Source organism: Oncorhynchus mykiss, chromosome 24 (genome assembly GCF_057628025.1).
Source record: "Oncorhynchus mykiss isolate SJ-2025 chromosome 24, ASM5762802v1, whole genome shotgun sequence".
In the NCBI taxonomy this organism is placed as follows: domain Eukaryota; kingdom Metazoa; phylum Chordata; class Actinopteri; order Salmoniformes; family Salmonidae; genus Oncorhynchus; species Oncorhynchus mykiss.
In genome coordinates this window covers 40,688,408-40,710,515 of record NC_143045.1, presented here as the reverse complement: position 1 = coordinate 40,710,515, position 22,108 = coordinate 40,688,408, and the positions used below count along the sequence as shown (strand labels likewise).

The following is a 22,108-nucleotide window of genomic DNA, read 5'->3' as shown; positions in this document are numbered from 1 at the left end:
ACCATGTATTTAGTACCATTCCACTCGTTCCGCTCCAGCCATTACCACGAGCCCATTCTCCCCAATTAACGTGCCACCAACCTCCTGTGCTGAAATCACAGACAAGTGTATGCTGGGATGTTATTACTGTGAGGTGGCAGGTTCCCTAGTGGTTAGAGCATTGGCCCAGTAACCCAAAGGTTGCTGGATCGAATCCTTGAGCTGAAAAGGTTAAAAAAATATATATATATCTGTCATTTTACCCCTGAATAAGGCAGTTAACCCACTCTTCCCCTGAACAAGGCAGTTAACCCACTGTTCCCCTGAACAAGGCAGTTAACCCACTGTTCCCCTGAACAAGGCAGTTAACCCACTGTTCCCCTGAACAAGGCAGTTAACCCACTGTTCCCCTGAATAAGGCAGTTAACCCACTGTTCCCCTGAACAAGGCAGTTAACCCACTGTTCCCCTGAACAAGGCAGTTAACCCACTGTTCCCCTGAACAAGGCAGTTAACCCACTGTTCCCCGGTAGGCCATCATTGTAAATAAGAATTCGTTCTTGCCTGACTTGCCTGGTTTAATAAAATGTCAAATACAATAGGCCTAGAAGACCAGTCAATAAGCATATATTTTGTCCACTAGAGGGCACTGTTCTCCATCAGTTCAAAAAACAAGTGAGTACTGAGTAGTGTTCAAATTAATATGTTGTGTTGTGATATAAGGCGGATTGGTGCTAGATCAAATGTCCCGTGGGTTACTTAGAAACAGAAGACACGACAGGGCCGTTGTAAGAGTTTGCTCACGTGTTTTATTCACAGAAATATATAAAAGGACTCCGTGAAGTACATCACTTTGTACAAAATTTCACAGACTCTTCAAAACTCAGCCGGACAACAGAAAACCACCAGCATTAAGAGGAAACCAGTCCGTCACTAGCCTCTTGATATGTGAACAAGTCTGCTGTGACTCGCCGGTGACACCGAGAACAACGGAGAATGACGTCAAATTTTAAACTCGATAGGAAACAGTCACGCACAACGGGCTGAGGAATACTACTCTTGAAAAATACGATTTGAATTGTACCTGCTGTCAGTCAGACTATAGGGAAACGGGCGTCGTCGCCATAACGACCACGCTAGACAGGACAGGAAGTACAGCATTTTCTAATTACAAAATGCTATTTCAAAAACAACCTATTGTCAATTCAGCCTCCGGGGGGAGGGGGGGGAAACTACCACCAGACCATCTGAACAGTTCTAGGTCCCTCCCACTAGAGTTCACCAGCAGGCCGCACACACAACAAGGCAGCGGTGCCGTTGCGTAGCACCAAGTCCCCCAAACTACGGTCGTCAAGTCCCCCAAACTACGGTCTTTCAAGTCCCCCAAACTACGGTCGTCAAGTCCCCCAAACTACGGTCGTCAAGTCCCCTAAACTACGGTCGTCAAGTCCCCCAAACTACGGTCGTCAAGTCCCCCAAACTACGGTCTTTCAAGTCCCCCAAACTACGGTCGTCAAGTGCCCCAAACTACGGTCGTCAAGTGCCCCAAACTACGGTCGTCAAGTCCACCAAACTACGGTCGTCAAGTCCCCCAAACTACGGTCGCCAAGTCCCCCAAACTATGTTCATCAAGTCCCCCAACCATCTCACAAAGAGGAAGTCCAGGACCAGGTTCAGGAAACACAACTGTAGCACATCAAACATCACAAACATCCGTCTTCAGGCTGTACATCACATCAGATATTAGTCAAATCCATAGAGGTCACCTAGAACAACCCTCCCTCCCCTCAGGTTCTGTTGTTTTCATACTGTAGCTTACAACTATAACTGCCATAGATGTTTATATCACCATCGCTTGGCTCTCAGACGGTTGTCTTGTAGGCGCTTGCCATCGTATAGGGGCTCCTGAGTGGTGCAGCGGTCTAAGACACTGCCTCAGTGCAAGAGGCATCACTACAGTCTCTGGTTCGAATCCAGGCTACATCACATCTGACTGCGATCGGGAGTCCCATAGGGCGGCCCATAATTGGCCCAGCGTTGTCCAGGTTTAGCCGGGGTAGGGCCGTCATTGTAAATAAGAATTTGTTCTTAACTGACTTGCCTGGTTAAATAAAACATAAAAAAAAAAAAATACAATATAGCACTTATGTCCAACTTATATTCTGCATTGTCTCCAAAACAACAGTCTATATACGCCTGGAAGCAAAACATGGCCTGGTTCCTCTCTAGGTTTCTAATCTCCACCCGGCACAGCCAGAAGAGGACTGGCCACCCCACATAGCCTGGTTCCTCTCTAGGTTTCTTCCTAGGTTCTGGCCTTTCTAGGGAGTTTTTCCTAGCCACCGTGCTTCTACACCTGCATTGCTTGCTGTTTGGGGTTTTAGGCTGGGTTTCTGTACAGCACTTTGAGATATCAGCTGATGTACGAAGGGCTATATAAATAAATTTGATTTGATTTGAATATTATGCATTGAATTTGACTGGATTACAGGAGCAGCCTTCGCTGTGAAAGTGTTGCCAGCTGCACCTTGTTGATATGTGACTGGATTACAGGAGCAGCCTTCGCTGTGAAAGTGTTGCCAGCTGCACCTTGTTGATATGTGACTGGATTACAGGAGCAGCCTTCGCTGTGAAACTGTTGCCAGCTGCACCTTGTTGATATGTGACTGGATTACAGGAGCAGCCTTCGCTGTGAAACTGTTGCCAGCTGCACCTTGTTGATATGTGACTGGATTACAGGAGCAGCCTTCGCTGTGAAACTGTTGCCAGCTGCACCTTGTTGATATGTGACTGGATTACAGGAGCAGCCTTCGCTGTGAAACTGTTGCCAGCTGCACCTTGTTGATATGTGACTGGATTACAGGAGCAGCCTTCGCTGTGAAACTGTTGCCAGCTGCACCTTGTTGATATGTGACTGGGAATGCTGAGCAGGGTTCTGCTAGTGGGATCAAGTTTTCCAGTCAATTCAGGAAGTATTGGAAATTCTCTTTAATGTTTTTGTTTTTAATAAGACGGACAACTTGGAATTAGAATCGGGATTCTGAATGAACTGGAAATTCAAAGGGAATTGACCTCCAACCTTGCATGTTTTTATCCCTCTGACCTGATGTCATCACGGCCAACGAGACGGCCACAGTCATATCAGGTCAAAGGTCATTTGTGACGGACAGGCACTAAGATCTTTTGACACTAAGATAATATCCATCTCTCAAATAACACTAACACACCCTTACCATTCTTTTTTTTTTTTGTGCGGCAAAGCTATAAGAGAAGAAACGGGGCTGTACTTGTAATTCCCCTTGGGGACAGTGAGGATATCTGGGACAGACTACAAGCAGCTTCACAAACATTAGAGATATGCTCAGGAGGGCCTGGGGAGGAAAACCATTTATTTAGGGTCGCTTCACCTCTTGATCACTTAGCAGGGCGGTGACAGAGGCGTTGTTCTTAGGGAACTGTGGGTAGGGGGGACAGGAAGTGGTGTCCTTAGGGAACTGTGGGTAGGGTGGACAGGAAGTGGTCTTCTTAGGGAACTGTGGGTAGGGAGGACAGGAAGTGGTGTTCTTATGGAACTGTGGGTAGGGTGGACAGGAAGTGGTCTTCTTAGGGAACTGTGGGTAGGGAGGACAGGAAGTGGTGTTCTTAGGGAACTGTCGGTAGGGAGGACAGGGCGGTGTTCTTAGGGAACTGTGGGTAGGGAGGACAGGACGGTGTTCTTAGGGAACTGTGGGTAGGGAGGACAGGAAGTGGTGTTCTTAGGGAACTGTGGGTAGGGAGGACAGGAAGTGGTGTTCTTAGGGAACTGTGGGTAGGGAGGACAGGAAGTGGTGTTCTTAGGGAACTGTGGGTAGGGAGGACAGGAAGTGGTGTTCTTAGGGAACTGTGGGTAGGGGGGACAGGGCGGTGTTCTTAGGGAACTGTGGGTAGAGAGGACAGGAAGTGGTGTTCTTAGGGAACTGTGGGTAGGGAGGACAGGAAGTGGTGTTCTTAGGGAACTGTGGGTAGAGAGGACAGGAAGTGGTGTTCTTAGGGAACTGTGGGTAGGGAGGACAGGAAGTGGTGTTCTTAGGGAACTGTGGGTAGGGAGTACAGGAAGTGGTGTTCTTAGGGAACTGTGGGTAGGGAGTACAGGAAGTGGTGTTCTTAGGGAACTGTGGGTAGGGAGGACAGGAAGTGGTGTTCTTAGGGAACTGTGGGTAGGGAGTACAGGAAGTGGTGTTCTTAGGGAACTGTGGGTAGGGGGGACAGGGTGGTGTTCTTAGGGAACTGTGGGTAGGGGGGACAGGAAGTGGTGTTTTAGGGAACTGTGGGTAGGGAGGACAGGGCAGTGTTCTTAGGGAACTGTGGGTAGGGGGGACAGGAAGTGGTGTTCTTAGGGAACTGTGGGTAGGGAGGACAGGAAGTGGTGTTCTTAGGGAACTGTGGGTAGGGAGGACAGGAAGTGGTGTTCTTAGGGAACTGTGGGTAGGGAGGACAGGAAGTGGTATTCTTAGGGAACTGTGGGTAGGGAGGACAGGGCGGTGTTCTTAGGGAACTGTGGGTAGGGGGGACAGGAAGTGGTGTTCTTAGGGAACTGTGGGTAGGGAGGACAGGGCGGTGTTCTTAGGGAACTGTGGGTAGGGGGGACAGGAAGTGGTGTTCTTAGGGAACTGTGGGTAGGGAGGACAGGGCGGTGTTCTTAGGGAACTGTGGGTAGGGGGGACAGGAAGTGGTGTTCTTAGGGAACTGTGGGTAGGGGGGACAGGAAGTGGTGTTTTAGTGAACTGTGGGTAGGGAGGACAGGGCAGTGTTCTTAGGGAACTGTGGGTAGGGGGGACAGGAAGTGGTGTTCTTAGGGAACTGTGGGTAGGGAGGACAGGAAGTGGTGTTCTTAGGGAACTGTGGGTAGGGAGGACAGGAAGTGGTGTTCTTAGGGAACTGTGGGTAGGGAGGACAGGAAGTGCTATTCTTAGGGAACTGTGGGTAGGGAGGACAGGGCGGTGTTCTTAGGGAACTGTGGGTAGGGGGGACAGGAAGTGGTGTTCTTAGGGAACTGTGGGTAGGGAGGACAGGGCGGTGTTCTTAGGGAACTGTGGGTAGGGGGGACAGGAAGTGGTGTTCTTAGGGAACTGTGGGTAGGGAGGACAGGGCGGTGTTCTTAGGGAACTGTGGGTAGGGGGGACAGGAAGTGGTGTTCTTAGGGAACTGTGGGTAGGGAGGACAGGAAGTGGTGTTTTTAGGGAACTGTGGGTAGGGAGGACAGGGCGGTGTTCTTAGGGAACTGTGGGTAGGGGGGACAGGAAGTGGTGTTCTTAGGGAACTGTGGGTAGGGAGGACAGGAAGTGGTGTTCTTAGGGAACTGTGGGTAGGGAGGACAGGAAGTGGTGTTCTTAGGGAACTGTGGGTAGGGAGGACAGGAAGTGGTGTTCTTAGGGAACTGTGGGTAGGGAGGACAGGAAGTGGTATTCTTAGGGAACTGTGGGTAGGGAGGACAGGGCGGTGTTCTTAGGGAACTGTGGGTAGGGGGGACAGGAAGTGGTGTTCTTAGGGAACTGTGGGTAGGGAGGACAGGGCGGTGTTCTTAGGGAACTGTGGGTAGGGGGGACAGGAAGTGGTGTTCTTAGGGAACTGTGGGTAGGGAGGACAGGGCGGTGTTCTTAGGGAACTGTGGGTAGGGAGGACAGGGCGGTGTTCTTAGGGAACTGTGGGTAGGGGGGACAGGAAGTGGTGTTCTTAGGGAACTGTGGGTAGGGAGGACAGGGCGGTGTTCATAGGGATATATTGAAATGTCAGCTGATGATGAGGGTGGCCAAAGAGCCAACAGACTGGCATACAGTCTAATACGCTTCCTTGTCACATTGGAGAAACAGCACATCTCTTGGAAAACAAACAAGAAAGGGATCCATGTCCATCCACACACAGCACTCCCCAGCCATCCATGGCCTTTCACCTATTGGGTCCAAATCCCTGCACTTCCTGTGTCTCAGCCAATGAGAGCTCCCGGGTTTGGTTGTGCCCAGTTTCAGTAGAAGGAGTACTGGTTCTCCACAGCTCTGGCCCTGCGTGTTCCGTCTGTCTCCTGGTAGTCCTCAGAGGCATCACTAGAGGGATCTAACAGACGTTCTGAGCTGTTGCTCCTGCTAACCAGCCCTCCTCCTTCTTCTCCTCCTCCTCCTCCTCCTCCTCCGCTGCCTGGCTCACCACGGGAGAGGGAAGGAAGAGCGGTTGGTGAGGATGAGGAGCTGGAGGAGAGCTGAGTGTCGGAGGGGGGCCCTGCTGGCTGTGAGACCCCAGGGAGGTGAAGGGTTGGCTGGGCTGGGTCAGTACGGCAGCCTTGGTCCCTGGGTGGGGTTGGGAGCTGAGGCACGGTCACATCTGTGTGAGAGCAGTAGAGAGAGACGGGATATCTGTCTGTAAGAAAAGAGAAGTGTTTTTAGAGGCCTGATACAGTTCATTTTATAAATGTATCTTTCATTACAACCTGTTGTATTCGGCGTATGTGACAAATCAAATTTGATTTGATTTGACCTACGATCACCTCGCTTGGTGGGACGACAACAACAACAACAGCAGTGACACTGATAAAGACACGGCTGAGCAGCGTGTATGAATAAAGCCTTTTACACAGTGTGTCTGTGTAGACCCAGGGCCCGGGGGGAAACAGAGGGTCTCTTTGTGAGTGTTGGGTTGGGGCTGGAGCCTGGGCCTGTATGCAAAAACCAGTGTGGTATAATCACACCTCTCTCTCTCTCTCTCTCTCTCTCTCTCTCTCCCTCTCGGTCTCTCTCTCCCCCTCTCTCTCTCTCTCCCTCTCTATGTCTCTCTCTCTCCCCCCCCCCTCTCTCTCTCTCTCCCCACTCTCTCTTCCCTGTCTCCCCCTCTCTCCCCTATCTCTCCCTGTCTCTCCCCCTCTCTCCCTCCCTCTCCCCCTCTCTCTCCCTGTCTTCCCCCTGCCTCTCTCTGTCTCGCCCCTGTCTCCCCCCCCCCTCTCTCTCTCTCTCTACCTCTCTCTCTCCCACTCTCTCTCCCTGTCTCCCCCTGCCTCTCCCTGTCTCTCCCCTGTCTCTCCCCTTGCACAGGAGGGCATTCATCCCTTGCCAGGTGAGGGTGTGGGTAAGTTCACTGCGTTGGGGCAAGTTCACTGCGTTTCTGTGTTGGCTTCCTCATTTTAAGGACTAACCTGTAGTTAAAACATTTAAGACTGAAGTAAAAACATCAATCTGTCTGTGAGGTCATCCCACTGAAAGTTTTTTTTCTTTTTTTCTCCAAGCGATTCACTTAAGCACCCAGCGATGTTGTTGTTGTTTACAGGCAGACGTTAGAGAGTTTGAGAGGCTGTCATCTTCAATAACAAGAGTCATGTTTAGGGGTGTGTGTGTTGTTTGGGCGTACCTGTGTGTGTGTGTGTGTGTGTGTGTGTGTGTGTGTGTGGTTTGGGCGTACCTGTGTGTGTGTGGTTTGGGCGTACCTGTGGGTGTGTGGTTTGGGCGTACCTGTGTTTGTGTGTGTGTGTGTGTGTGTGGTTTGGGCGTACCTGTGGGGGTGTGTGTGTGTGGTTTGGGCGTACCTGTGTGTGTGTGTGTGTGTGTGTGTGTGTGTGTGTGTGTGTGTGTGTGTGTGTGTGTGGTTTGGGCGTACCTGTGTGTGTGTGTGTGGTTTGGGCGTACCTGTGGGTGTGTGTGTGTGGTTTGGGCGTACCTGTGGGTGTGTGTTTGTGTGTGGTTTGGGCGTACCTGTGGGTGTGTGTGTGGTTTGGGTGTACCTGTGGGTGTGTGTGTGGTTTGGGCGTACCTGTGGGTCGGTGTGTGTGTGGTTTTGGAGTACCTGTGTGTGTGGTTTGGCCGTACCTGTGGGTGGATGTGTATGTGGTTTTGGAGTACCTGTGGGTGTGTGTGTGTGGTTTGGCCGTACCTGTGGGGGTGTGTGTGGTTTGGGCGTACCTGTGGGTGTGTGTGTGTGTGTGGTTTGGGCGTACCTGTGGGGGGGTGTGTGGTTTGGCCATACCTGTGGGGGTACCCTGTACTTGTACGTAGGAACGCAGTGTGATGTCAGCGGAGCCCCCTGACTCCAGAGGGATCGGGTGGGCATGGAAGTGCCTGAGCATATCTGACACGGTGTGGAACCACAGATGATGAACATGACACTGACCGTTACCATTCACCGACAGACGCAGGTGCTGGAGGGAAGAGAGAGGAGGAGAGAGAGGGGGGAGAGGGGGGAAGGAGAGAGGAGGAGAGAGAGGGGAAGAGAGAGGGGAGAGAGAGAGGGAGGGAGGGAGGGAGGGGGAGAGAGTGGGGGGAGAGGAGGGAGGGAGGGAGGGAGGGAGGGAGGGAGGGAGGAAGGAAGGAAGGAAGGAAGGAAGGAAGGAAGGAAGGAAGGGAGGGAGGGAGGGAGGGAGGGAGGGAGGGAGGGAGGGAGGGAGGGAGGGAAGGGAGGGAGGGAGGGGGAGAAAGAGGGAGAGCGGGAGAGGGAGAAAGAGGGAGAGAGGGAGGGGGAGAAAGAGGGAGGGTGAGAAAGAGGGAGGGAGGGGAGAGAGAGAGGGAGGGAGGGGAGAGAGAGAGGGAGGGAGGGAGGGGGAGAGAGGGAGGGGGAGAAAGAGGGAGGGGGAGAAAGAGGGAGGGGAGAAAGAGGGAGAGCGTGAGGGAGGGGAGGAGAGGGAGGGGAGAAAGAGGGAGAGAGTGAGGGAGGGGAGGAGAGGGAGGGGAGAAAGAGGGAGGGGGAGAAAGAGGAAGGGGGAGAAGAGGAAGGGGGAGAAAGAGAGAGAGAGTGAGGAGGGGAGGAGAGGGAGGGGAGAAAGAGGGAGGGGGAGAAAGAGGAAGGGGGAGAAAGAGAGAGAGAGTGAGGGAGGGGAGGAGAGGGAGGGGAGAAAGAGGGAGGGGGAGAAAGAGGAAGGGGGAGAAAGAGAGAGAGAGTGAGGGAGGGGAGGAGAGGGAGGGGAGAAGAGGGAGGGGGAGAAAGAGGAAGGGGGAGAAAGAGAGAGAGAGTGAGGGAGGGGAGGAGAGGGAGGGGAGAAAGAGGGAGGGGGAGAAAGAGGAAGGGGGAGAAAGAGAGAGAGAGTGAGGGAGGGGAGGAGAGGGAGGGGAGAAAGAGGGAGGGGGAGAAAGAGGAAGGGGGAGAAAGAGAGAGAGAGTGAGGGAGGGGAGGAGAGGGAGGGGAGAAAGAGGGAGGGGGAGAAAGAGAGAGAGAGTGAGGGAGGGGAGGAGAGGGAGGGAGAAAGAGGAAGAGAGTGAGGGAGGGGGGAAAGAGGGAGGGGGAGAAAGAGGAAGGGGGAGAAAGAGGAAGGGGAGAAAGAGAGAGAGAGTGAGGGAGGGGAGGAGAGGGAGGGGAGAAAGAGGAAGAGAGTGAGGGAGGGGAGAAAGAGGGAGGGGGAGAAAGAGGGAGGGGGAGAAAGAGGAAGGGGGAGAAAGAGGAAGGGGGAGAAAGAGAGAGAAGGGAATTATGAGTAATATACACTGCGTACATCAAAATTAGGAACACTAATAATGAGTTGTCTCCTCCCCTCAGAACACCTTCCTAATAATGAGTTGTCTCCTCCCCTCAGAACACCTTCCTAATAATGAGTTGTCTCCTCCCCTCAGAACACCTTCCTAATAATGAGTTGTCTCCTCCCTCAGAACACCTTCCTAATAATGAGTTGTCTCCTCCCCTCAGAACACCTTCCTAATAATGAGTTGTCTCCTCCCCTCAGAACACCTTCCTAATAATGAGTTGTCTCCTCCCCTCAGAACACCTTCCTAATAATGAGTTGTCTCCTCCCTCAGAACACCTTCCTAATAATGAGTTGTCTCCTCCCTCAGAACACCTTCCTAATAATGAGTTGTCTCCTCCCTCAGAACACCTTCCTAATAATGAGTTGTCTCCTCCCTCAGAACACCTTCCTAATAATGAGTTGTCTCCTCCCCTCAGAACACCTTCCTAATAATGAGTTGTCTCCTCCCCTCAGAACACCTTCCTAATAATGAGTTGTCTCCTCCCTCAGAACACCTTCCTAATAATGAGTTGTCTCCTCCCTCAGAACACCTTCCTAATAATGAGTTGTCTCCTCCCCTCAGAACACCTTCCTAATAATGAGTTGTCTCCTCCCCTCAGAACACCTTCCTAATAATGAGTTGTCTCCTCCCCTCAGAACACCTTCCTAATAATGAGTTGTCTCCTCCCCTCAGAACACCTTCCTAATAATGAGTTGTCTCCTCCCCTCAGAACACCTTCCTAATAATGAGTTGTCTCCTCCCCTCAGAACACCTTCCTAATAATGAGTTGTCTCCTCCCCTCAGAACACCTTCCTAATAATGAGTTGTCTCCTCCCCTCAGAACACCTTCCTAATAATGAGTTGTCTCCTCCCCTCAGAACACCTTCCTAATAATGAGTTGTCTCCTCCCCTCAGAACACCTTCCTAATAATGAGTTGTCTCCTCCCCTCAGAACACCTTCCTAATAATGAGTTGTCTCCTCCCCTCAGAACACCTTCCTAATAATGAGTTGTCTCCTCCCCTCAGAACACCTTCCTAATAATGAGTTGTCTCCTCCCCTCAGAACACCTTCCTAATAATGAGTTGTCTCCTCCCCTCAGAACACCTTCCTAATAATGAGTTGTCTCCTCCCCTCAGAACACCTTCCTAATAATGAGTTGTCTCCTCCCCTCAGAACACCTTCCTAATAATGAGTTGTCTCCTCCCCTCAGAACACCTTCCTAATAATGAGTTGTCTCCTCCCTCAGAACACCTTCCTAATAATGAGTTGTCTCCTCCCTCAGAACACCTTCCTAATAATGAGTTGTCTCCTCCCTCAGAACACCTTCCTAATAATGAGTTGTCTCCTCCCCTCAGAACACCTTCCTAATAATGAGTTGTCTCCTCCCTCAGAACACCTTCCTAATAATGAGTTGTCTCCTCCCCTCAGAACACCTTCCTAATAATGAGTAGTCTCCTCCCCTCAGAACACCTTCCTAATAATGAGTTGTCTCCTCCCCTCAGAACACCTTCCTAATAATGAGTTGTCTCCTCCCCTCAGAACACCTTCCTAATAATGAGTTGTCTCCTCCCCTCAGAACACCTTCCTAATAATGAGTTGTCTCCTCCCCTCAGAACACCTTCCTAATAATGAGTTGTCTCCTCCCCTCAGAACACCTTCCTAATAATGAGTTGTCTCCTCCCCTCAGAACACCTTCCTAATAATGAGTTGTCTCCTCCCCTCAGAACACCTTCCTAATAATGAGTTGTCTCCTCCCTCAGAACACCTTCCTAATAATGAGTTGTCTCCTCCCCTCAGAACACCTTCCTAATAATGAGTTGTCTCCTCCCCTCAGAACACCTTCCTAATAATGAGTTGTCTCCTCCCCTCAGAACACCTTCCTAATAATGAGTTGTCTCCTCCCCTCAGAACACCTTCCTAATAATGAGTTGTCTCCTCCCCTCAGAACACCTTCCTAATAATGAGTTGTCTCCTCCCCTCAGAACACCTTCCTAATAATGAGTTGTCTCCTCCCTCAGAACACCTTCCTAATAATGAGTTGTCTCCTCCCCTCAGAACACCTTCCTAATAATGAGTTGTCTCCTCCCCTCAGAACACCTTCCTAATAATGAGTTGTCTCCTCCCCTCAGAACACCTTCCTAATAATGAGTTGTCTCCTCCCCTCAGAACACCTTCCTAATAATGAGTTGTCTCCTCCCCTCAGAACACCTTCCTAATAATGAGTTGTCTCCTCCCCTCAGAACACCTTCCTAATAATGAGTTGTCTCCTCCCCTCAGAACACCTTCCTAATAATGAGTTGTCTCCTCCCCTCAGAACACCTTCCTAATAATGAGTTGTCTCCTCCCCTCAGAACACCTTCCTAATAATGAGTTGTCTCCTCCCCTCAGAACACCTTCCTAATAATGAGTTGTCTCCTCCCCTCAGAACACCTTCCTAATAATGAGTTGTCTCCTCCCCTCAGAACACCTTCCTAATAATGAGTTGTCTCCTCCCCTCAGAACACCTTCCTAATAATGAGTTGTCTCCTCCCCTCAGAACACCTTCCTAATAATGAGTTGTCTCCTCCCCTCAGAACACCTTCCTAATAATGAGTTGTCTCCTCCCCTCAGAACACCTTCCTAATAATGAGTTGTCTCCTCCCCTCAGAACACCTTCCTAATAATGAGTTGTCTCCTCCCCTCAGAACACCTTCCTAATAATGAGTTGTCTCCTCCCCTCAGAACACCTTCCTAATAATGAGTTGTCTCCTCCCCTCAGAACACCTTCCTAATAATGAGTTGTCTCCTCCCTCAGAACACCTTCCTAATAATGAGTTGTCTCCTCCCCTCAGAACACCTTCCTAATAATGAGTTGTCTCCTCCCCTCAGAACACCTTCCTAATAATGAGTTGTCTCCTCCCTCAGAACACCTTCCTAATAATGAGTTGTCTCCTCCCTCAGAACACCTTCCTAATAATGAGTTGTCTCCTCCCCTCAGAACACCTTCCTAATAATGAGTTGTCTCCTCCCTCAGAACACCTTCCTAATAATGAGTTGTCTCCTCCCTCAGAACACCTTCCTAATAATGAGTTGTCTCCTCCCTCAGAACACCTTCCTAATAATGAGTTGTCTCCTCCCTCAGAACACCTTCCTAATAATGAGTTGTCTCCTCCCTCAGAACACCTTCCTAATAATGAGTTGTCTCCTCCCTCAGAACACCTTCCTAATAATGAGTTGTCTCCTCCCTCAGAACACCTTCCTAATAATGAGTTGTCTCCTCCCCTCAGAACACCTTCCTAATAATGAGTTGTCTCCTCCCCTCAGAACACCTTCCTAATAATGAGTTGTCTCCTCCCCTCAGAACACCTTCCTAATAATGAGTTGTCTCCTCCCCTCAGAACACCTTCCTAATAATGAGTTGTCTCCTCCCCTCAGAACACCTTCCTAATAATGAGTTGTCTCCTCCCTCAGAACACCTTCCTAATAATGAGTTGTCTCCTCCCTCAGAACACCTTCCTAATAATGAGTTGTCTCCTCCCCTCAGAACACCTTCCTAATAATGAGTTGTCTCCTCCCTCAGAACACCTTCCTAATAATGAGTTGTCTCCTCCCCTCAGAACACCTTCCTAATAATGAGTTGTCTCCTCCCCTCAGAACACCTTCCTAATAATGAGTTGTCTCCTCCCCTCAGAACACCTTCCTAATAATGAGTTGTCTCCTCCCCTCAGAACACCTTCCTAATAATGAGTTGTCTCCTCCCCTCAGAACACCTTCCTAATAATGAGTTGTCTCCTCCCCTCAGAACACCTTCCTAATAATGAGTTGTCTCCTCCCTCAGAACACCTTCCTAATAATGAGTTGTCTCCTCCCCTCAGAACACCTTCCTAATAATGAGTTGTCTCCTCCCCTCAGAACACCTTCCTAATAATGAGTTGTCTCCTCCCTCAGAACACCTTCCTAATAATGAGTTGTCTCCTCCCTCAGAACACCTTCCTAATAATGAGTTGTCTCCTCCCCTCAGAACACCTTCCTAATAATGAGTTGTCTCCTCCCTCAGAACACCTTCCTAATAATGAGTTGTCTCCTCCCTCAGAACACCTTCCTAATAATGAGTTGTCTCCTCCCTCAGAACACCTTCCTAATAATGAGTTGTCTCCTCCCTCAGAACACCTTCCTAATAATGAGTTGTCTCCTCCCCTCAGAACACCTTCCTAATAATGAGTTGTCTCCTCCCCTCAGAACACCTTCCTAATAATGAGTTGTCTCCTCCCCTCAGAACACCTTCCTAATAATGAGTTGTCTCCTCCCCTCAGAACACCTTCCTAATAATGAGTTGTCTCCTCCCTCAGAACACCTTCCTAATAATGAGTTGTCTCCTCCCCTCAGAACACCTTCCTAATAATGAGTTGTCTCCTCCCCTCAGAACACCTTCCTAATAATGAGTTGTCTCCTCCCCTCAGAACACCTTCCTAATAATGAGTTGTCTCCTCCCCTCAGAACACCTTCCTAATAATGAGTTGTCTCCTCCCCTCAGAACACCTTCCTAATAATGAGTTGTCTCCTCCCCTCAGAACACCTTCCTAATAATGAGTTGTCTCCTCCCTCAGAACACCTTCCTAATAATGAGTTGTCTCCTCCCCTCAGAACACCTTCCTAATAATGAGTTGTCTCCTCCCCTCAGAACACCTTCCTAATAATGAGTTGTCTCCTCCCCTCAGAACACCTTCCTAATAATGAGTTGTCTCCTCCCTCAGAACACCTTCCTAATAATGAGTTGTCTCCTCCCTCAGAACACCTTCCTAATAATGAGTTGTCTCCTCCCCTCAGAACACCTTCCTAATAATGAGTTGTCTCCTCCCTCAGAACACCTTCCTAATAATGAGTTGTCTCCTCCCCTCAGAACACCTTCCTAATAATGAGTTGTCTCCTCCCCTCAGAACACCTTCCTAATAATGAGTTGTCTCCTCCCCTCAGAACACCTTCCTAATAATGAGTTGTCTCCTCCCCTCAGAACACCTTCCTAATAATGAGTTGTCTCCTCCCCTCAGAACACCTTCCTAATAATGAGTTGTCTCCTCCCCTCAGAACACCTTCCTAATAATGAGTTGTCTCCTCCCTCAGAACACCTTCCTAATAATGAGTTGTCTCCTCCCCTCAGAACACCTTCCTAATAATGAGTTGTCTCCTCCCTCAGAACACCTTCCTAATAATGAGTTGTCTCCTCCCCTCAGAACACCTTCCTAATAATGAGTTGTCTCCTCCCCTCAGAACACCTTCCTAATAATGAGTTGTCTCCTCCCCTCAGAACACCTTCCTAATAATGAGTTGTCTCCTCCCCTCAGAACACCTTCCTAATAATGAGTTGTCTCCTCCCTCAGAACACCTTCCTAATAATGAGTTGTCTCCTCCCCTCAGAACACCTTCCTAATAATGAGTTGTCTCCTCCCCTCAGAACACCTTCCTAATAATGAGTTGTCTCCTCCCCTCAGAACACCTTCCTAATAATGAGTTGTCTCCTCCCCTCAGAACACCTTCCTAATAATGAGTTGTCTCCTCCCCTCAGAACACCTTCCTAATAATGAGTTGTCTCCTCCCCTCAGAACACCTTCCTAATAATGAGTTGTCTCCTCCCTCAGAACACCTTCCTAATAATGAGTTGTCTCCTCCCCTCAGAACACCTTCCTAATAATGAGTTGTCTCCTCCCTCAGAACACCTTCCTAATAATGAGTTGTCTCCTCCCTCAGAACACCTTCCTAATAATGAGTTGTCTCCTCCCCTCAGAACACCTTCCTAATAATGAGTTGTCTCCTCCCCTCAGAACACCTTCCTAATAATGAGTTGTCTCCTCCCTCAGAACACCTTCCTAATAATGAGTTGTCTCCTCCCCTCAGAACACCTTCCTAATAATGAGTTGTCTCCTCCCCTCAGAACACCTTCCTAATAATGAGTTGTCTCCTCCCCTCAGAACACCTTCCTAATAATGAGTTGTCTCCTCCCCTCAGAACACCTTCCTAATAATGAGTTGTCTCCTCCCCTCAGAACACCTTCCTAATAATGAGTTGTCTCCTCCCTCAGAACACCTTCCTAATAATGAGTTGTCTCCTCCCCTCAGAACACCTTCCTAATAATGAGTTGTCTCCTCCCTCAGAACACCTTCCTAATAATGAGTTGTCTCCTCCCTCAGAACACCTTCCTAATAATGAGTTGTCTCCTCCCCTCAGAACACCTTCCTAATAATGAGTTGTCTCCTCCCTCAGAACACCTTCCTAATAATGAGTTGTCTCCTCCCTCAGAACACCTTCCTAATAATGAGTTGTCTCCTCCCCTCAGAACACCTTCCTAATAATGAGTTGTCTCCTCCCTCAGAACACCTTCCTAATAATGAGTTGTCTCCTCCCCTCAGAACACCTTCCTAATAATGAGTTGTCTCCTCCCTCAGAACACCTTCCTAATAATGAGTTGTCTCCTCCCTCAGAACACCTTCCTAATAATGAGTTGTCTCCTCCCCTCAGAACACCTTCCTAATAATGAGTTGTCTCCTCCCTCAGAACACCTTCCTAATAATGAGTTGTCTCCTCCCCTCAGAACACCTTCCTAATAATGAGTTGTCTCCTCCCCTCAGAACACCTTCCTAATAATGAGTTGTCTCCTCCCCTCAGAACACCTTCCTAATAATGAGTTGTCTCCTCCCTCAGAACACCTTCCTAATAATGAGTTGTCTCCTCCCTCAGAACACCTTCCTAATAATGAGTTGTCTCCTCCCTCAGAACACCTTCCTAATAATGAGTTGTCTCCTCCCCTCAGAACACCTTCCTAATAATGAGTTGTCTCCTCCCCTCAGAACACCTTCCTAATAATGAGTTGTCTCCTCCCTCAGAACACCTTCCTAATAATGAGTTGTCTCCTCCCTCAGAACACCTTCCTAATAATGAGTTGTCTCCTCCCTCAGAACACCTTCCTAATAATGAGTTGTCTCCTCCCCTCAGAACACCTTCCTAATAATGAGTTGTCTCCTCCCTCAGAACACCTTCCTAATAATGAGTTGTCTCCTCCCCTCAGAACACCTTCCTAATAATGAGTTGTCTCCTCCCCTCAGAACACCTTCCTAATAATGAGTTGTCTCCTCCCCTCAGAACACCTTCCTAATAATGAGTTGTCTCCTCCCTCAGAACACCTTCCTAATAATGAGTTGTCTCCTCCCCTCAGAACACCTTCCTAATAATGAGTTGTCTCCTCCCCTCAGAACACCTTCCTAATAATGAGTTGTCTCCTCCCCTCAGAACACCTTCCTAATAATGAGTTGTCTCCTCCCCTCAGAACACCTTCCTAATAATGAGTTGTCTCCTCCCTCAGAACACCTTCCTAATAATGAGTTGTCTCCTCCCCTCAGAACACCTTCCTAATAATGAGTTGTCTCCTCCCTCAGAACACCTTCCTAATAATGAGTTGTCTCCTCCCCTCAGAACACCTTCCTAATAATGAGTTGTCTCCTCCCCTCAGAACACCTTCCTAATAATGAGTTGTCTCCTCCCCTCAGAACACCTTCCTAATAATGAGTTGTCTCCTCCCTCAGAACACCTTCCTAATAATGAGTTGTCTCCTCCCTCAGAACACCTTCCTAATAATGAGTTGTCTCCTCCCTCAGAACACCTTCCTAATAATGAGTTGTCTCCTCCCTCAGAACACCTTCCTAATAATGAGTTGTCTCCTCCCCTCAGAACACCTTCCTAATAATGAGTTGTCTCCTCCCTCAGAACACCTTCCTAATAATGAGTTTTCTCCTCCCCTCAGAACACCTTCCTAATAATGAGTTGTCTCCTCCCTCAGAACACCTTCCTAATAATGAGTTGTCTCCTCCCCTCAGAACACCTTCCTAATAATGAGTTGTCTCCTCCCCTCAGAACACCTTCCTAATAATGAGTTGTCTCCTCCTCTCAGAACACCTTCCTAATAATGAGTTGTCTCCTCCCCTCAGAACACCTTCCTAATAATGAGTTGTCTCCTCCCCTCAGAACACCTTCCTAATAATGAGTTGTCTCCTCCCCTCAGAACACCTTCCTAATAATGAGTTGTCTCCTCCCCTCAGAACACCTTCCTAATAATGAGTTGTCTCCTCCCCTCAGAACACCTTCCTAATAATGAGTTGTCTCCTCCCCTCAGAACACCTTCCTAATAATGAGTTGTCTCCTCCCCTCAGAACACCTTCCTAATAATGAGTTGTCTCCTCCCTCAGAACACCTTCCTAATAATGAGTTGTCTCCTCCCCTCAGAACACCTTCCTAATAATGAGTTGTCTCCTCCCCTCAGAACACCTTCCTAATAATGAGTTGTCTCCTCCCCTCAGAACACCTTCCTAATAATGAGTTGTCTCCTCCCCTCAGAACACCTTCCTAATAATGAGTTGTCTCCTCCCCTCAGAACACCTTCCTAATAATGAGTTGTCTCCTCCCCTCAGAACACCTTCCTAATAATGAGTTGTCTCCTCCCCTCAGAACACCTTCCTAATAATGAGTTGTCTCCTCCCCTCAGAACACCTTCCTAATAATGAGTTGTCTCCTCCCCTCAGAACACCTTCCTAATAATGAGTTGTCTCCTCCCCTCAGAACACCTTCCTAATAATGAGTTGTCTCCTCCCTCAGAACACCTTCCTAATAATGAGTTGTCTCCTCCCTCAGAACACCTTCCTAATAATGAGTTGTCTCCTCCCCTCAGAACACCTTCCTAATAATGAGTTGTCTCCTCCCCTCAGAACACCTTCCTAATAATGAGTTGTCTCCTCCCCTCAGAACACCTTCCTAATAATGAGTTGTCTCCTCCCTCAGAACACCTTCCTAATAATGAGTTGTCTCCTCCCCTCAGAACACCTTTCTAATAATGAGTTGTCTCCTCCCCTCAGAACACCTTCCTAATAATGAGTTGTCTCCTCCCCTCAGAACACCTTCCTAATAATGAGTTGTCTCCTCCCCTCAGAACACCTTCCTAATAATGAGTTGTCTCCTCCCCTTTAGAACACCTTCCTAATAATGAGTTGTCTCCTCCCCTCAGAACACCTTCCTAATAATGAGTTGTCTCCTCCCTCAGAACACCTTCCTAATAATGAGTTGTCTCCTCCCCTCAGAACACCTTCCTAATAATGAGTTGTCTCCTCCCCTCAGAACACCTTCCTAATAATGAGTTGTCTCCTCCCCTCAGAACACCTTCCTAATAATGAGTTGTCTCCTCCCTCAGAACACCTTCCTAATAATGAGTTGTCTCCTCCCCTCAGAACACCTTCCTAATAATGAGTTGTCTCCTCCCCTCAGAACACCTTCCTAATAATGAGTTGTCTCCTCCCCTCAGAACACCTTCCTAATAATGAGTTGTCTCCTCCCCTCAGAACACCTTCCTAATAATGAGTTGTCTCCTCCCCTCAGAACACCTTCCTAATAATGAGTTGTCTCCTCCCCTCAGAACACCTTCCTAATAATGAGTTGTCTCCTCCCTCAGAACACCTTCCTAATAATGAGTTGTCTCCTCCCCTCAGAACACCTTCCTAATAATGAGTTGTCTCCTCCCTCAGAACACCTTCCTAATAATGAGTTGTCTCCTCCCCTCAGAACACCTTCCTAATAATGAGTTGTCTCCTCCCCTCAGAACACCTTCCTAATAATGAGTTGTCTCCTCCCCTCAGAACACCTTCCTAATAATGAGTTGTCTCCTCCCTCAGAACACCTTCCTAATAATGAGTTGTCTCCTCCCTCAGAACACCTTCCTAATAATGAGTTGTCTCCTCCCCTCAGAACACCTTCCTAATAATGAGTTGTCTCCTCCCCTCAGAACACCTTCCTAATAATGAGTTGTCTCCTCCCCTCAGAACACCTTCCTAATAATGAGTTGCCCTCAGAACAGCCTCAGTTCGTCTGGGCATGGACTATACAAGGTGTCTAAAGCGTTTCACAGGGACGCTGGCCCATGTTGACTCCAATGCTCCCCACAGTTGTGTCCAGTTAGCTGGATGTCCTTTGGGTCGTGGACCATTCTTGATACAACATGGGAAACATTCACACACAGATACACAACTCAAACCAGTGTGCTGGTACTACCATAGTAGTACAGTGCCTTGCGAAAGTATTCGGCCCCCTTGAACTTTTCGACCTTTTGCCACATTTCAGGCTTCAAACATAAAGATATAAAACTGTATTTTTTTGTGAAGAATCAACAACAAGTGGGACACAATCATGAAGTGGAACGACATTTATTGGATATTTCAAACTTTTTTAACAAATCAAAAACTGAAAAATTGGGCGTGCAAAATTATTCAGCCCCTTTACTTTCAGTGCAGCAAAATCTCTCCAGACGTTCAGTGAGGATCTCTGAATGATCCAATGTTGACCTAAATGACTAATGATGATAAATACAATCCACCTGTGTGTAATCAAGTCTCCGTATAAATGCACCTGCACTGTGATAGTCTCAGAGGTCCGTCAAAAGCGCAGAGAGCATCATGAAGAACAAGGAACACACCAGGCAGGTCCGAGATACTGTTGTGAAGAAGTTTAAAGCCGGATTTGGATACAAAAATATTTCCCAAGCTTTAAACATCCCAAGGAGCACTGTGCAAGCGATAATATTGAAATGGAAGGAGTATCAGACCACTGCAAATCTACCAAGACCTGGCCGTCCCTCTAAACTTTCAGCTCATACAAGGAGAAGACTGATCAGAGATGCAGCCAAGAGGCCCATGATCACTCTGGATGAACTGCAGAGATCTACAGCTGAGGTGGGAGACTCTGTCCATAGGACAACAATCAGTCGTATATTGCACAAATCTGGCCTTTATGGAAGAGTGGCAAGAAGAAAGCCATTTCTTAAAGATATCCATAAAAAGTGTCGTTTAAAGTTTGCCACAAGCCACATGGGAGACACACCAAACATGTGGAAGAAGGTGCTCTGGTCAGATGAAACCAAAATTGAACTTTTTGGCAACAATGCAAAACGTTATGTTTGGCGTAAAAGCAACACAGCTCATCACATTGAACACACCATCCCCACTGTCAAACATGGTGGTGGCAGCATCATGGTTTGGGCCTGCTTTTCTTCAGCAGGGACAGGGAAGATGGTTAAAATTGATGGAAAGATGGATGGAGCCAAATACAGGACCATTCTGGAAGAAAACCTGATGGAGTCTGCAAAAGACCTGAGACTGGGACGGAGATTTGTCTTCCAACAAGACAATGATCCAAAACATAAAGCAAAATCTACAATGGAATGGTTCAAAAATAAACATATCCAGGTGTTAGAATGGCCAAGTCAAAGTCCAGACCTGAATCCAATCGAGAATCTGTGGAAAGAACTGAAAACTGCTGTTCACAAATGATCTCCATCCAACCTCACTGAGCTCGAGCTGTTTTGCAAGGAGGAATGGGAAAACATTTCAGTCTCTCAATGTGCAAAACTGATAGAGACATACCCCAAGCGACTTACAGCTGTAATCGCAGCAAAAGGTGGCGCTACAAAGTATTAACTTAAGGGGGCTGAATAATTTTGCACGCCCAATTTTTCAGTTTTTGATTTGTTAAAAAAGTTTGAAATATCCAATAAATGTCGTTCCACTTCATGATTGTGTCCCACTTGTTGTTGATTCTTCACAAAAAAATACAGTTTTATATCTTTATGTTTGAAGCCTGAAATGTGGCAAAAAAAAGGTTGCAAAGTTCAAGGGGGCTGAATACTTTCGCAAGGCACTGTATATTTCAAAGACGCTTAAATAGAGAGAGAGACAGAGAGACATAGAGAGAGAGAGAGACAGAGAGAGAGAGGGGGGAGAGAGAGAGGGGGGGGGAGAGACAGAGAGAGAGAGAGAGAGAGAGAGAGACAGAGAGAAAGAGAGAGAGAGACAGAGAGAGAGAGATAGAGAGAGGGGGGGAGACAGAGAAAGAGAGGGGGGAGACAGAGAAATAGAGGGGGGAGACAGAGAAAGAGGCCACTATGACTGACCCAAACTTAAGGAAAGCTTTGACTATGTACAGACTCAGAGAGAGGCCGCCGTAGGAAGACCTGGCTCTCAAGGGAAGACAGGTTATGTGCACACTGCCTACAAAATGAGGTGAGAACTGAGCTGCACTTCCTAACCTAATGCCAAATGTATGACCATATTAGAGACACATATTTTCCTCAGGTTACACAGATCCACCAAGAATTTGAAAATAAATCCAAGCAGGACATAATGCTGAACTGTTGGAGGAGAGTCACAGAATGCCAAGACTGACACTGGAGGAGAGGAGAAGAGCCCTGACTTCCTGAGACTGACACCGGAGGAGAAGAGCCCTGACTTCCTGAGACTGACACCGAAGGAGAAGAGCCCTGACTCCCTGAGACTGACACCGGAGGAGAAGAGCCCTGACTCCCTGAGACTGACACCGGAGGAGAAGAGCCCTGACTCCCTGAGACTGACACCGAAGGAGAAGAGCCCTGACTCCCTGAGACTGACACCGAAGGAGAAGAGCCCTGACTCCCTGAGACTGACACCGAAGGAGAAGAGCCCCAGAGGGCATGGGAACAGACCTGCTGCCCCAGAGGGCATGGTAACAGACCTACTGCCCCAGAGGGCATGGTAACAGACCTGCTGCCCCAGAGGGCATGGTACCAGACCTGCTGCCTCAGAGGGCATGGTAACAGACCTGCTGCCCCAGAGGGCATGGTAACAGACCTGCTGCCCCAG

At 48.5% G+C, this 22,108-nt stretch overlaps 1 protein-coding gene across 2 annotated transcripts in view; it reads right to left on the bottom strand.

The window, feature by feature from the left end:
• Positions 1–767: 767 nt before the first annotated feature.
• LOC110517470 (SH2B adapter protein 2) overlaps positions 768–22,108 on the bottom strand; it is a 65,160-nt gene continuing 43,819 nt past the window's right edge. For both annotated transcript variants that reach the window (XM_036961376.2, XM_036961377.2), the window contains exons 8-9: positions 7,962–8,133; positions 768–6,368 (exon numbers count right to left, since the gene is read on the bottom strand). In XM_036961376.2, coding sequence (XP_036817271.1) covers positions 5,980–6,368; positions 7,962–8,133 — 561 coding nt within the window. In that variant the 3' untranslated portion in view covers positions 768–5,979. The remainder of the gene's footprint in view (positions 6,369–7,961; positions 8,134–22,108) is intronic.